The 12,065-nt window shown below is 51.4% G+C and overlaps 2 protein-coding genes across 2 annotated transcripts in view; both read right to left on the bottom strand.

The window, feature by feature from the left end:
• Window positions 1-39: 39 nt before the first annotated feature.
• Window positions 40-5,342, bottom strand: DHRS13 (dehydrogenase/reductase 13). Its single transcript, XM_010342065.3, has 5 exons — window positions 5,071-5,342; window positions 4,832-4,950; window positions 3,736-3,859; window positions 3,238-3,549; window positions 40-1,157 (listed from the first exon to the last, which is right to left on the bottom strand). Exons 1-5 carry the CDS (start codon window positions 5,195-5,197, stop codon window positions 715-717), a joined length of 1,125 nt encoding a protein of 374 aa, XP_010340367.1. The 5' UTR covers window positions 5,198-5,342; the 3' UTR covers window positions 40-714.
• Window positions 5,343-7,734: 2,392 nt separating this feature from the next.
• PHF12 (PHD finger protein 12) overlaps window positions 7,735-12,065 on the bottom strand; it is a 49,416-nt gene continuing 45,085 nt past the window's right edge. Inside the window, exons 12-15 of the mRNA XM_003931440.3 lie at window positions 11,210-11,308; window positions 10,037-10,119; window positions 9,330-9,468; window positions 7,735-8,994 (exon numbers count right to left, since the gene is read on the bottom strand). Coding sequence (XP_003931489.1) covers window positions 8,660-8,994; window positions 9,330-9,468; window positions 10,037-10,119; window positions 11,210-11,308 — 656 coding nt within the window. The 3' untranslated portion in view covers window positions 7,735-8,659. The remainder of the gene's footprint in view (window positions 8,995-9,329; window positions 9,469-10,036; window positions 10,120-11,209; window positions 11,309-12,065) is intronic.

Genomic DNA, 12,065 nt, shown 5'->3' with positions numbered 1-12,065 from the left:
AGCCCCGCCGGAAGTGTGGCGGCGGAGGGCGGGGCCGGCGCGTTGAGGCAGGAGCGAGCGCAGCCTGGGCGGTCAATGCGCTTTATTCCAAGGGGCTCCAGATGCAGATAGCCCCAGGCCTGCAGCCGCCCAGAAGGAGTCCCCTTACTCCCATGAAGCACCTCGATACCAACTCTCCTGCCCTGACTCACTTCCTAGCACCCATCTTATTGCAGTCGGTCCTGGGCTCGGAGCCCTGGGATCAAATCCCAGGCCCTGCTTCTACTCACTGTGAGACCTTAGGCGAGTCCCTTACATTGGGCGCCTAATCCTGCCTCAAGAACATGGGGGTAATCTACCTAGCTAGATGGTTGCAAAGGGCTCGGTTCACTAATTCTCAATATTGGCAGTGTATCACATTGCAAACTCCCTGCCTCTGCTCCAGAGCTGATCAGAATGAACGAGGGTGGGGCCTGGAAATACTAAATCCAAATTCCCAAGAAGCACAGGGTCTAGCATCCCTATCTCCACCTGGGGTTACTGTCACTCTCAGAAAGAAATCATCACCCATTATTCCTTTAACCAGAAAGAGATGTCCAGGACACAGCTTGGGACCCCAGAAAGTAACCATGGAGGTCAAGATCACAAACCCGTCAGTGTCCAGGGCATGGCCTGGCACACATCCGAGGTTTTCAAAGGCCATAAAGTTCCATGGAAAGCATCCTGGCCTGAGGGTTAGGAGAGCTGGGTTTCAGGCTCAACTTTAGCCTGAATTCGGCGTGTCATCTTAGACAAATCTGGTGAGCTCTGAGGGTTAGGGGGCTCTGTGGGCTCCTTAGGGTTGGGGGAGCTCAGAGAAGAGGGGGCCCCTGAGTCTGCAGGCTGGGGGTCTTCATCGGGTTCAGCATCCTCCACAGGCCCAAGCCCTGCCAGCCTCTTGCTGGCCTCCCATAGCCGATGGGCTGCCTGGTCATCTCGGGCAGCTGGAGGCACCTCTTCCACATGGCAGTTGGCAAAATATCTCCCACTGAGAGGCTCGAGGCCCTCTTGTAGAGCACAGTACAGGGGTGTCTGGGCACCTCCTCTTGGTGCCCGGAGTACCAGCCAAGCCAATGGGCGCAAAAGTGGGCGCAGCCATCCTGGAACATGGCGCAGGAACAGCTCCGAGTTCACAGGCCCTGTAGGCAGGAAGAAGGAAAGGAGTTGGACTAGGTGCAGTGCTATGCATCTATAGTCACAGCTACTCAAGAGGCGGAGCAGGAGGATCGCTTGAACCTACGTTTTTGGGACCAGCCTGGGCAACAGTGAAACTCTTATCTCTTTGAAAAGAAAAAAAAAAAAAGAGTCGGAACAGAGCTAGAAGACCAGGGAGAGAATCTGGTTCTGGGGGAACCAGGGTAGTATTTACCAGGCATTCAGGGCTTCTACAAGATGACTTCACTCATTTCCTACATGAAGTCTCTTCCTTCCATCCAAACTACTTGTACACCCCATATCCCAGATTTTGTTCATGGTGTGTCCCATGCCTGAAAAAATTCTGTCTCTCTCCATCTTTTCTTCTAGCTCAAGTCCTGTCCCTTGTTTAAGCAGCATTTATTAAGTACTTGCAGTATACCAGCCACTGTTTTGGACATTAGGGATATGGAGTGTAATAAAGGGTTAATAAAGGTTAATTGTGATCACTATTATAATTACTAATCAGCTTTAGGCAGTGACTATCTAAAATGCAGTACGGTAATATGAATATGGCAGATCTTGTTATCCTGGTATAACCTCTTCCATAAGACAAAGCGTACCTCTGGATCTCCAGTATCGCAGAGTAAAAGCCAGAATGCCTACAGTGGACCTCCCTCCAAACCCTATAGGACCTGGTGCTTCTCTATGACCTTACCTCTTGCTACTCTCTCCCGTCACTCTGTTCCAGCCACACTAGCCTTTCTCAAGCACACCAGGAACTTCTGCCTCAGGGCCTTTGAACTTACTTTTTTTTTTTTTTTTTTTTGAGACAGAGTTTTGCCCTTGTTACCCAGGCTGGAGTGCAATGGCGCGATCTCGGCTCACCGCAACCTCCGCCTCCTGGGTTCAGGCAATTCTCCTGCCTCAGCCTCCTGAGTAGCTGGGATTACAGGCATGTGCCACCATGCCCAGCTAATTTTTTTGTATTTTTAGTAGAGACGGGTTTTCACCATGTTGACCAGGATGGTCTCGATCTCTTGACCTCGTGATCCACCCGCCTCGGCCTCCCAAAGTGCTGGGATTACAGGCTTGAGCCACCGCGCCCGGCTTACTTTTTTTTTTAAGAGACAGAATCTCGTTCTGCCATCTGGGCTGGAGTGCATCGACATGATCTCGGCTCACTGCAACCTCCACCTCCCGGGTTCAAGCAGTTCTCCTGCCTCAGCCTCCTGAGTAGCTGGGATTCGAGGCACCCACCACTATGCCCAGCTAATTTTATTTTTATTAGAGATGGTTTCACCATGTTGGCCAGGCTGGTCTTGAACTCCTGACCTTAAGTGATTCACCAGCCTCGGGCTCCCAAAGTGCTTGGGATTACAAGCATGAGCCACCGCGTCTGGCTCCTTTGCACTTATTATTTGTGCTGTTCTCTCTCTGGGCATCTCGGTATCTTTTAGGCCTCTGTTCAAATGTCGCCTTTATGGATATGTATTTCTTGACTGCCACTCCATATTCCCATTCCATTTGCCCTTTGCCCTGTTTCCTCTTTCCTTACAGCACTCTATCACCACCCCTCATAGTGTATATATTTATTTATAGGCTGTCTCCCTCTCCTCCAAACTAGAATGCAAACTCTATGAGGGCAAGGTCTTTGTTTTGTTCACTGCTATATCCTCAGCTCTGCAAATAATGCCTGATACATAGTAGGTACTCGGTAAATGCTTCTTGGATGAATGAATAATTATTAGCTATCATCATCATCATTATCATATTATAGTCAGTTCAGTCAGTACAGATGGCTCCTGAGGGTGGGAATCCAGGTCTCATTCATGGCCATTACCACCCCTGCCCAAGGGCTCAGCACCTAGGCTTGTGGTGTGAGAAGAAGAACCTAAACCAGTAGAGCCTGATTCCAAGATCAGCAAGGAACAGGTCTCTCCTTGGACCATGCTTCCTTCCTGCTCTGAGATTCTGCGACTCAATGAGGGCTGGTGGGGAGGGAGGTGGAAATGGTGCGGGGGCAGGCACAGGATGGGGCAAAGAAGGGAGAGGGGAATCAGGAGTCAAAGAACCAGACCTCACCTGGGTGGGCTGCATAGCAGGTGACGCCAGTGCCCTCAAGCTGGGTGGCAAGCTCCCGGGCAAACAGTACATTAGCCAGCTTACTGTCAGCATATGCCCGCAGCTCCTGCCGCCAGCCCACCACTGGGCGGTCCAGGCGTTTGAAGTCGAGGCGTCCTCGCCGGTGGGCAGCTGAGGCTACCACCACCACTCGGCTAGGAGCACATGCCTTCAGGCGAGGCAGCAGCAGATGTGTCAGCAGAAAGGGACCAATGTGGTTCACCCGAAGCAGCAGGTTAAATGCCTCGCGGGTCCGGCCACAGGAACTGATCCCTGGGACAGAGGCTAGGTGTTAGCGGCTGCTCCAGAAGGAGCTATGCAGCCTTGGCATCCATATCTGTGAGATGGGAGTAGGGCGTATCTTTCCCATGTGTCCACTGGCCCCAGCAGGGCCCCACTGGAGGGGGCAACTGCCCTCTGGCCACCCACCACCCCCCTGCAGGGCCTGCTGCCCCTCACCGGCATTGTGGATGAGGATGTCCAACCGTGGCTCAGAGCTCAGGAAGGCAGTGGCAAAGGCCCGCACGGAGGCCAGACTGGCCAAGTCCAAGGCCATGAAGATGACCTCATTGTTCCCACTCTCCTGTGGAGCGGCAAGGGCTGGGCTTGTCACCAGGCACCTCTCTCCTCTTCCCTCTCCCCAGGTACCAAATTCTAAGAGTCCATCTCCTACTGTTTACAAAAATCTGCCCCTGTGTCTTACGTGTACTAGATAAATGTGTGGATTCAAATCCTGACTTAGTCTTTTACTAGAATGCAACCTTGGGCAAGATACTTAGTATCTCCGGGCCTTAGTTCTCTCATTGCATAAAGGGAATAATAATAACAGTACCAATCTCACCAAGCTGTTGTGAGGATGAAAGGAGTTAACATGTGTAAAATACACTCCAGCAGCACTGGGTAGGTACTTGCTATTATTATTATCACCCACTTTCCCCATTACCATTTACCCTAAAATCTGTAAGAGACTTCTCACCGGTCTCCTCTCGCCTGCTCTTCCCCCTCCACTCCAGGATCCACGCAGCCACAAAGGGGTTCGTTTCAAAGGCTATTCTGCCAGTCCAGAGCCTACTGAGGGCTGTTCATGGTCTCCGCTGGTCTCTGCTGCCCCATCAATAAAATTCAAGCTTCTCAATAGGCTCTAGAATGGCTCCAGCCCTGTCATTTGCCCATCTTCCCCATACTTTGTGCTCTAGCTACATTTAATCTTTTTCTCAGATTCTCAGATCAGTCAAGCTCTCTTGCCTCAGGGCCTTTGCTTATGCTGTGCCCTCTGCTGTTCCCTTCCCTACTGATGATCTTCATTAACTCAAATCCTACTGAACCTTAAACGTCTCAGAACTGCAATTACGGCCTTCAGGAAGCCCTTCCCCCACTCGGCTCTGGTGCGCCTTCCTTGGGTGACCTCAGCGCTCCGTGCACCCCCTCTTCGCGCTGAGTCGCCCGCGCCGCATTCTCCTCCCTGGACCCGGATCCTCCGCAGCCGCTTTGCTAGCTTCTCTGTGTCCTGGCGGGTTCTCGGCTCACAGACCCACGCGCCCCCGCCGCCCCTCACCTGGCGGAGGTCGAAGGCAGCAGCCTCCCCGCGCTCCCGGCTGCGGCAGGCCAGCACCACGCGCGCTCCCCGGCGCGCCAGCTCCAGCGCCGTCATCTTCCCGATGCCGCTGTTGGCGCCTGCGGACCGCGGGCGACAGCCGAGCTGAGCTGAGCTGAGCCTGGCGGGCCGCTGCTCCCGCCGGCCCGGCGTACCCTCCGCGCGCCCACTGGCTCACACTCACCCGCCTCCGCACTCACCCGTGACCACTGCTGTGCGGCCCCGCAAGTTGCCTATGCCGCCGCACGGCGGGGCCTTCACCAGGTTGTAGTAGACAAGCACGTAAGCGCCCAGCAGCAACCCCGCGCCCAGCAGCAGCGCCTCCATGCCAGCCGCGCCTCCCGGCTCCCGCCCAGGTCCCGCGCCGCCCTGGATTGCCGCCAAGCGGCTGCCGATACGCCCGGCACAGGCCTGGAACGGCGCCGGGGCTCGTCAGCCTCTGAAGGCGGAGGCGGGCAGGAGGCTGGGCAGGGGTGTGTGTGCGTGCGGGTGCGCGCGGGCCCTGCGAGCGCCCCCTAGGCGTGCGTCGGCGTCCTGGGGGCGTGTGCCTTTGTGGACACCTTTGAGGTGCGTGTGTGCACTTGGGCCCTGGGAGCGCCCCCTAGGTGTGTGCCTGTGTGAACTCTTAGGTGCGTGTGTCCACGGGCACCCTGGGAGTGCACGCTAGGTATGTGCATGCATCTGCAACGCTTGTGTGTGAATGAACTCTAGATGTGTATGTGCCCAAGGGCCCTAGGATCACCCTTCGGGTTGTGTGCTTGCCTCTGGATCCTGTGTGTGAGCCCATGTAAGCACCTTGTCGGTGTTTGTGTGCATTCAGGCAGAGTCCCTGCAGTATCTGCCTGCATCTGTAGTCTCCGTCAATGCGTGTGCTTGAATATCTCCACATGTTTACTCTAGGTGTGTGTAGCACAGTCCTTTCCTTCTGAAGTCAGGTGTGTCCATGAATACACGTATGTCTTTGGGTCTAGTCCTAGATGCTTTTTCCTCTAGGAACAAATCCCTTTCTCATCCCTTCCTTTCTCATCCTTCCTTTCCTCTCTCCTTCCTTCCTTCCTTTCTTCCTTCCTTCTTTCCCTCCCTCCCTCCCTCCCTCCTTCTCTCCCTCCTTCCTTCCTCTCTCTCTTTCTTTTCTCTTTCTTCTTTCTTTCTTTTTGGAGACAGAGTCTCACACTGTTGCTCAGGCTAGAGTGCAATGGTGCAGTCTCACCTCACTGCAACATCTGCCTCCCGGGTTCAAGTGATTCTCCCGCCTCAACCTCCCAAGTAGCTGAGATTACAGACATGTGCCACCATGCCTGGCTAATTCTGTTATTTTTAGTAAAGACGGGATTTCTCCATGTTGGTCAGGCTGGTCTTGAACCCCTGACCTCAGATGATCCACTCACCTCGGCCTCCTAAAGTGCTGGGATTGCAGGCGTGATGGGCCTGGATGTTTTTTTTTTTTTTTTTTTTTTTTTGAGGCTGGAGTGCAATGGCGTGATCTCAGCTCACTGCAACCTCCGCCTCCTGGTTCAAGTGATTTTCCTGCCACAGGCTCCAGAGGAGCTGGGATTACAGGTGTGTGCCACTGTGCCTGGTTAATTTTTTATTTTAGTAGAGACGGTTTTTCACCATGTTGGCTAGGTTGGTCCGAATTTCTGATCTTGAGTGATCCACCTGCTTTGGCCTCTGAAAGTGCTGGCATTACAGGTGTGAGCCTCTGTGCTTGGCCAAATCCTTCAATTTTTTTTTGTCTTCACATCCAGCCCCCAGCTTCTAGGATTCTTCCCTGTTCTTCCCACACAGGCTAGAGGGGACACTGTTCAAGGTGGCACAGGCAGTTAAGGGGTGTCAGAATTCACTCCTTCATTCCCCATGTCTCCCTTCCTCAGTCCCACTAGTCCCCTCCATGGCTGAAGGAAAGCAAGAAGAGATAGAGAGTAAAATCTATTATTGCCTTTCAGGAGGAAATTTTCCTTTGGAATGGTTCTCACAGGTGATAGAGACAGGCAGAGAAGCTCCATCACTCAGTTATAAGTGACCATGATGGCAAGAAGGGTGGGGCCGGCTAGAGGCGAATGGGTAAGCGCATTCCAGACCAGAAGGCCATTGCCTGAGAAATTCATAAGTGCCTGGTATTTGGCACTTATGGTATGCTCAGCAGTGTAGTTAGCCTTGGAAATTCTGAGCAGAAGAAATACAAGTTTCTGCCCTTAGGGGGTTCAAGAAGCCCATCAAGGCAGGGGGAGTAGAGTGATGAAGCCTAGATGGGCAGATTAAAGTCAGGAAGACTTCAGATTCCAGGGCTAGTTTCCCGTTTAGCTGCATTGTGGATGGTTTCCTTTGTAGATGCTGAGGGTGGGGCTGGGGATAGAATATTCATTCCCTATCCCTAAGGCAAAATCCTGATATGCAAGCAGATGCACCTGCACAAACAGTGCTGGAATATACACAGAGGTGCTCTCCTCAGGAAACTTCCTGGAGAAAGCTTCTCACTAAGATCTGAGAGGAAAGCTTGCTGTTTGGTTTAATGAGGGTCCCGGGACTTGATAATTAAGTTAATGCAGCAGACTCGTTTTCTGATGAGGAATAACAGTTGTAGAGATGTGTGACTGTGAGCCACATGACTGGAAGTGGGTCAAGACTGGATTCCACCATCAGTCAGGGTTCTCTGCAAAAACAGCCCCCCGGCCGGCAGATGCACCCATGTCCTTCCATTGTCCTCCACCCACCCTGGCTCGCTTTTCTCCAACATCTCCCCTCCCAAACTTCCCTATGGGAATGAGACCTGTTCAAAAGGTCCCCCACCTGCTGGACCCAGATCTAAGGAAGGGTCTCCTCTAAGGGTGATGACAGGTAGGACAGACAGTCAGAAAACATAATTTGAAGTATTTTTGTTTTTTATATACAGAATACAGGAAAGTTTCTGTAAAGTCTAAAACATTACAATTACTATGTACATTGGTACTAGTTGTGGGGGTGGGAGGAGAGGAGGGAATCGGGGCAGGAGGAAGAGGAGAGAAGTGGCAAGAGAACAAAAAAAGGAGACAAAACAGGTTTACGACAAAAACATTTTTGCTACAATAGACAATTTGAGAAAACGCTCTACCACATGTAGTACTGTACACGGTTTTTAAAAACATTGAAAAAATGTCATCACTAGATGTATTTACACAAAATCCAAATACACTTTTCCTTATTTGAAATAAAATAGATGGACAGCCAGAAAAAGGATTCATTTCTCATTTGTCCATAATACACAGTAGCTACCTGTAGTGCAACCGCTGCAGAAGGGAAAAATAACTTGGAGGGTGGGAACCATGGAAGGAAAGTGGGTAGCGATCTTTATATTAAATAAAACAATGATATTGTATAGATTTTGCTGTATGAAAACTGTATTTCTTTTAATATAAAACTATTGTCACTGCCACAAAATAGAACAAGTTTCTGATTATTTTACAACGGCGGGTGAGGGGGAGGGAGCAGGAGGTGGGTGGGGAAGGACTTTGTGTTGGAGGAAGTGTCCAGACCATGGGTCTTTCCCTCCCTGCCCACGCTGTTCTTCAGCTCGGGTCTGCCGCTTTCCCACGAAATGTTGAGTACAAATATATGTGCAAATGCCCCCTAGAACTTGAGAAAAGAAAAAGGATTTTTAAAAAACAGTCAAAAGGTTTTCTTCATTTCATGCAAAGATTGTAGTTGAAGGGTTTCTGGTAGAGTATAGAAAACACCCGGGCTTGGTTTGTGTACATTTTTGCATTGCAGGAGTCTTGGGTGTACAGGCCAGTGGCGGGGCAGCCGCCAGTCCTAGGGAACGGAGTTGGAGCGCAGCACAGGGCCCTGGTGGGGCTTGAGAGAGAGCTTCTCAGCCAAGACCCCATCCTGCAGCAGGCTGGCATCCCCTTTGGGCTGTTTGGTCGCAAACTCAGTGATGCTGAAGACAAACTGCAGGCAGCCTAGCTTGATGTAGCTGCCATGGTGCAGTAAGGCCGTGCCCTCCCAGCCGGCCCCACTGCCCCCAATCAAGCTCGAGCTGCTGGCTTTGCAATTGCAGGGTCTCCGCTGCGGCCCCTGGGCCTGGGAACTCATCATGGCTGCCTCCTCACTTGGCTCTTCATCCTGTTTCTGGTGCCGGCGGCGCCCTGAGAAAAAGGGGGATGGTCACAGAAGAGGAACGGTGAGCAGCCAACCCATCTGGGCTGTTTGCCAAGGCTGGGCTCCTGCATCTCCCCATTCCAACTGCTGCATGACTAGGGGTACGGGATGCTCAGAAAGGGCTGGTGGAGTCTCAAGGTCCCACAGGTGTATACACACGAGGGTACTCAGCACTTATTTCTCTGTGGCCTGCCCTGGGCCCATGAGGAAGGAGAGCGTGGCCAATAGGACTGGGAAGACAAGAGACAGACCATGGGCAGCAAGTCAGAACCACCCTGACTGGGGCCTCAGCTTTGTGGCCACAGACTCTGCTCCAACTTACTGATGACACTCTGCACTTTGGCAACAATACTGCTTGGGGGGGTTGGCGGGGTCTTCTCGGAGAAGTCACATGAATACAGCACATTGTCCACCGTTGTCCCGTGCTCACTGTAGTTTAACAGCTCATAATGTTTGGTATTCTGAGGAGGAGGAGGGGAGATAAGATGTGTGGTCTGCTGTGTGGGGCCTGGGGCTAAGGGGAGAGAGGACATAGAGAGAAGGCCGTGCTACTCTACCTAGGGAGCCCTTACTTATCTCCCCGGTCATGGTCCCTGTCCTTTCGGAATAGGGCTGGAGACACCTCCTCAGGGAAGCCTTCCTTCTGGCATTTTACACTCCCTACTCTCCCACTGCTCCTTCACTCTGCCCTCTCAGCACTGGCCCCTGATGATAATGAAATTCACAGTGACACACCCACAGGGCTTGGCTTCCTTCTCCGCTGGTCCCCTCCCCTGCTTTAGGGTAGGCTCTCTCTGTTGTGCCTGTGACTAACCTCAGGAAAAATGGTAGCCCTGCTCCCGGAAAGCAGGTACCCTTGGTAGGATGCTGTTTCACACAAGAATCTCCTCATCTCAGAATGACAGGGAGGGAAGAGGAGAGGACCCCCCAAGCCCTCTTCCCTCCCCTCAGGGCACTGAACAAAAACCTAGTGCCTGGGAGAGGCCTCAGGTTGGGAAAGCTCCCTCCCATCCCATCTCCACCCCTCACCTCATCGTAGAATATGCAGGCATGTTTCCCGGACACGTAGTTACAGTGACCATAGTTTGTAAGGCACACATCCATGTCAGCTCCTGCAAGGTGGCAGGAGTAGAGGAAAAGGAAGGCAGAGAACAGATTGTAAGGTGCATGTGTGGGGGAGGTGAGAGAGGGAGTTAGCTTCTGGGGTGGCACTAGTAGAGACTTCAGGAGTGAAATCAGGGCCCTCCCCTTTTATTTTTGAACAAAAACTGATGTCTTTTCCAAGCCCCTGATAAAGAACAGCTGTCCCTGCCAGCTGATCTGCTTTAGAACATGTGGCTGCTTAACCCAGACGGGAACAGTGAGCTACTGAAGAGGATGGGATATTTTTATGAGAATACAACATGGGGGTGCAGGGCCTAGAAAAACGTATCACCCTAAAAAAAAAAAAAGGAAGTTTCTAGGGTAAAGGCTAATCTGTCTGTCCTTCTGTACCAGATACAGAGCTGTCTCTAGGACTTCTGTGGAAAATAACAACAACAAAAAACAGATACAGGGCTAACTGAAGATTGGGTATATGTGAGCCTATCACTCTCAAAGACCAGGGACAAAGCATCTGCCTTCTCCTTGGGTTCTTCCTTGCAGTGTTTAAAATGCCTCCAAGGGCAGTAGTCTGAGCTGACTTTCATCTCTGCTGATGCTACACTGGGCAAAGGCAAAGCAAAAGGACCTGAGCAAGGGAAGACAAGGAACTTATTGTCTCTTTTATTTTTGAGGCAGGGTCTCACTCTTGTTGCCCAGGCTGGAGTGCAGTGGCACATACAGGATCACTGCCTCAATCTCTCAGACCTTCCCACCTCAGCCTCCAGAGTAGCTGGGACTACAGGCATGTGCCCAGCTAATTTTTTCTATTTGTTTTTGGTTGAAATGGGGTTTCACCATGTTGCCCAGGCTGGTCTCGAAGTCCTGGGCTCAAGTGATCCTCCTACCTTGTCCTCCCAAAGTGCTGGGATTACGGGCGTGAGACACCGTGACTGGCTGATTGTCTCTATTCTTAGTTTCTCTTGTCTGGTTATCCATTGGTTTAAATCAGTCAACTCTGGAAAGGGCTTCCCTCACCCCTTTCTAGCTTCTGTGGGTAAGGGTGTCAGTCTTTAGGGCTGAACAGATTCAGTGTCTCTCCCAGCTTCCTAGCTGGCTCACCTGTCCCGATGTAGAGGGTTCGATAGCACATGTTCACAGCTCCTCCCAACCCTAAGAGGGGGTAGAACACAGCTCGGGCCTGTACCTCCTTTCTTTGCACTACAAGACAAACATAGGAATAGGATCATTCAGAAACTCAGATCCTGTGATCCAAACATACACCAACAAAATCTGGACCTTTGGCTCATGGCCTGAAGAAAATCCCACTGGATGACTCATCTTTCCAAACTCACATCCAACACTGAGCTGCTTCAGGGTAAGGCTTTCTCTCCCCACCCACAGCATTTCCAACATGGGGTACAGAGGACCATTTCTGAAGATGGTCACAGAAGTCAGACATGACAGTACTCTAAGTTCCTGGGCTCCTGGTTGGCTTATCTGGGGTATTCCAAGTGGTACTATAGGGAGAACATGGAAAAACAAGGCATGGACCAGTGTTTCTCAAACTTTAATGTGCATATGAATCGCCTACAGATCTTGCTGAAATGCAGATTCTGATTCAATAGGTCTGAGGAGGGGCCTTAGCTCTGCATTTCTTTGCTTTCTTTAAAAATAAGCAAAGAACCAATGCATTGAGCGCTGCATTTCTAACAAGCTCTCAGGGGCTGCTGCTGCTGGTCTGGGAACCACACTTTGAAGCAGCAAGGCTCTTAACAGCCAACACTCAGATATATCTGAAACAGAGTTAACCACTTGGGGAAAATTTCCAGAAGGCTGGCCTACTGTTATTCTATTTCTCACCTTGAACTTGAAAAGTTCCTTCTTGGGAAGCCCTTCTTTTAAAAATTTTATTGATTTTGAGACAGGGTCTTGCTCTGTTGCCCAGGCTGGAGTGCAGTGGTGCAATCATAGCTCA

The sequence above is a fragment of the Saimiri boliviensis genome, chromosome 17, assembly GCF_048565385.1.
Source record: "Saimiri boliviensis isolate mSaiBol1 chromosome 17, mSaiBol1.pri, whole genome shotgun sequence".
In the NCBI taxonomy this organism is placed as follows: Eukaryota; Metazoa; Chordata; class Mammalia; order Primates; family Cebidae; genus Saimiri; species Saimiri boliviensis.
The sequence above is the reverse complement of the archived record's forward strand: the minus strand, read 5'-3'. Positions and strand labels throughout refer to the sequence as shown.

Excerpts from the sequence above, each read along its gene's own strand:
- DHRS13 (XM_010342065.3), bottom strand. The coding sequence starts at position 5,197 with ATGGAGGCGCTGCTGCTGGGCGCGGGGTTGCTGCTGGGCGCTTACGTG. Across the intron at positions 4,951-5,070 it reads CCGCACAGCAGTGGTCACGG|GCGCCAACAGCGGCATCGGG; the intron begins GTGAGTGCGGAG and ends CGCGGTCCGCAG. Across the intron at positions 1,158-3,237 it reads CTGCTATGCAGCCCACCCAG|GGCCTGTGAACTCGGAGCTG; the intron begins GTGAGGTCTGGT and ends TCCTGCCTACAG.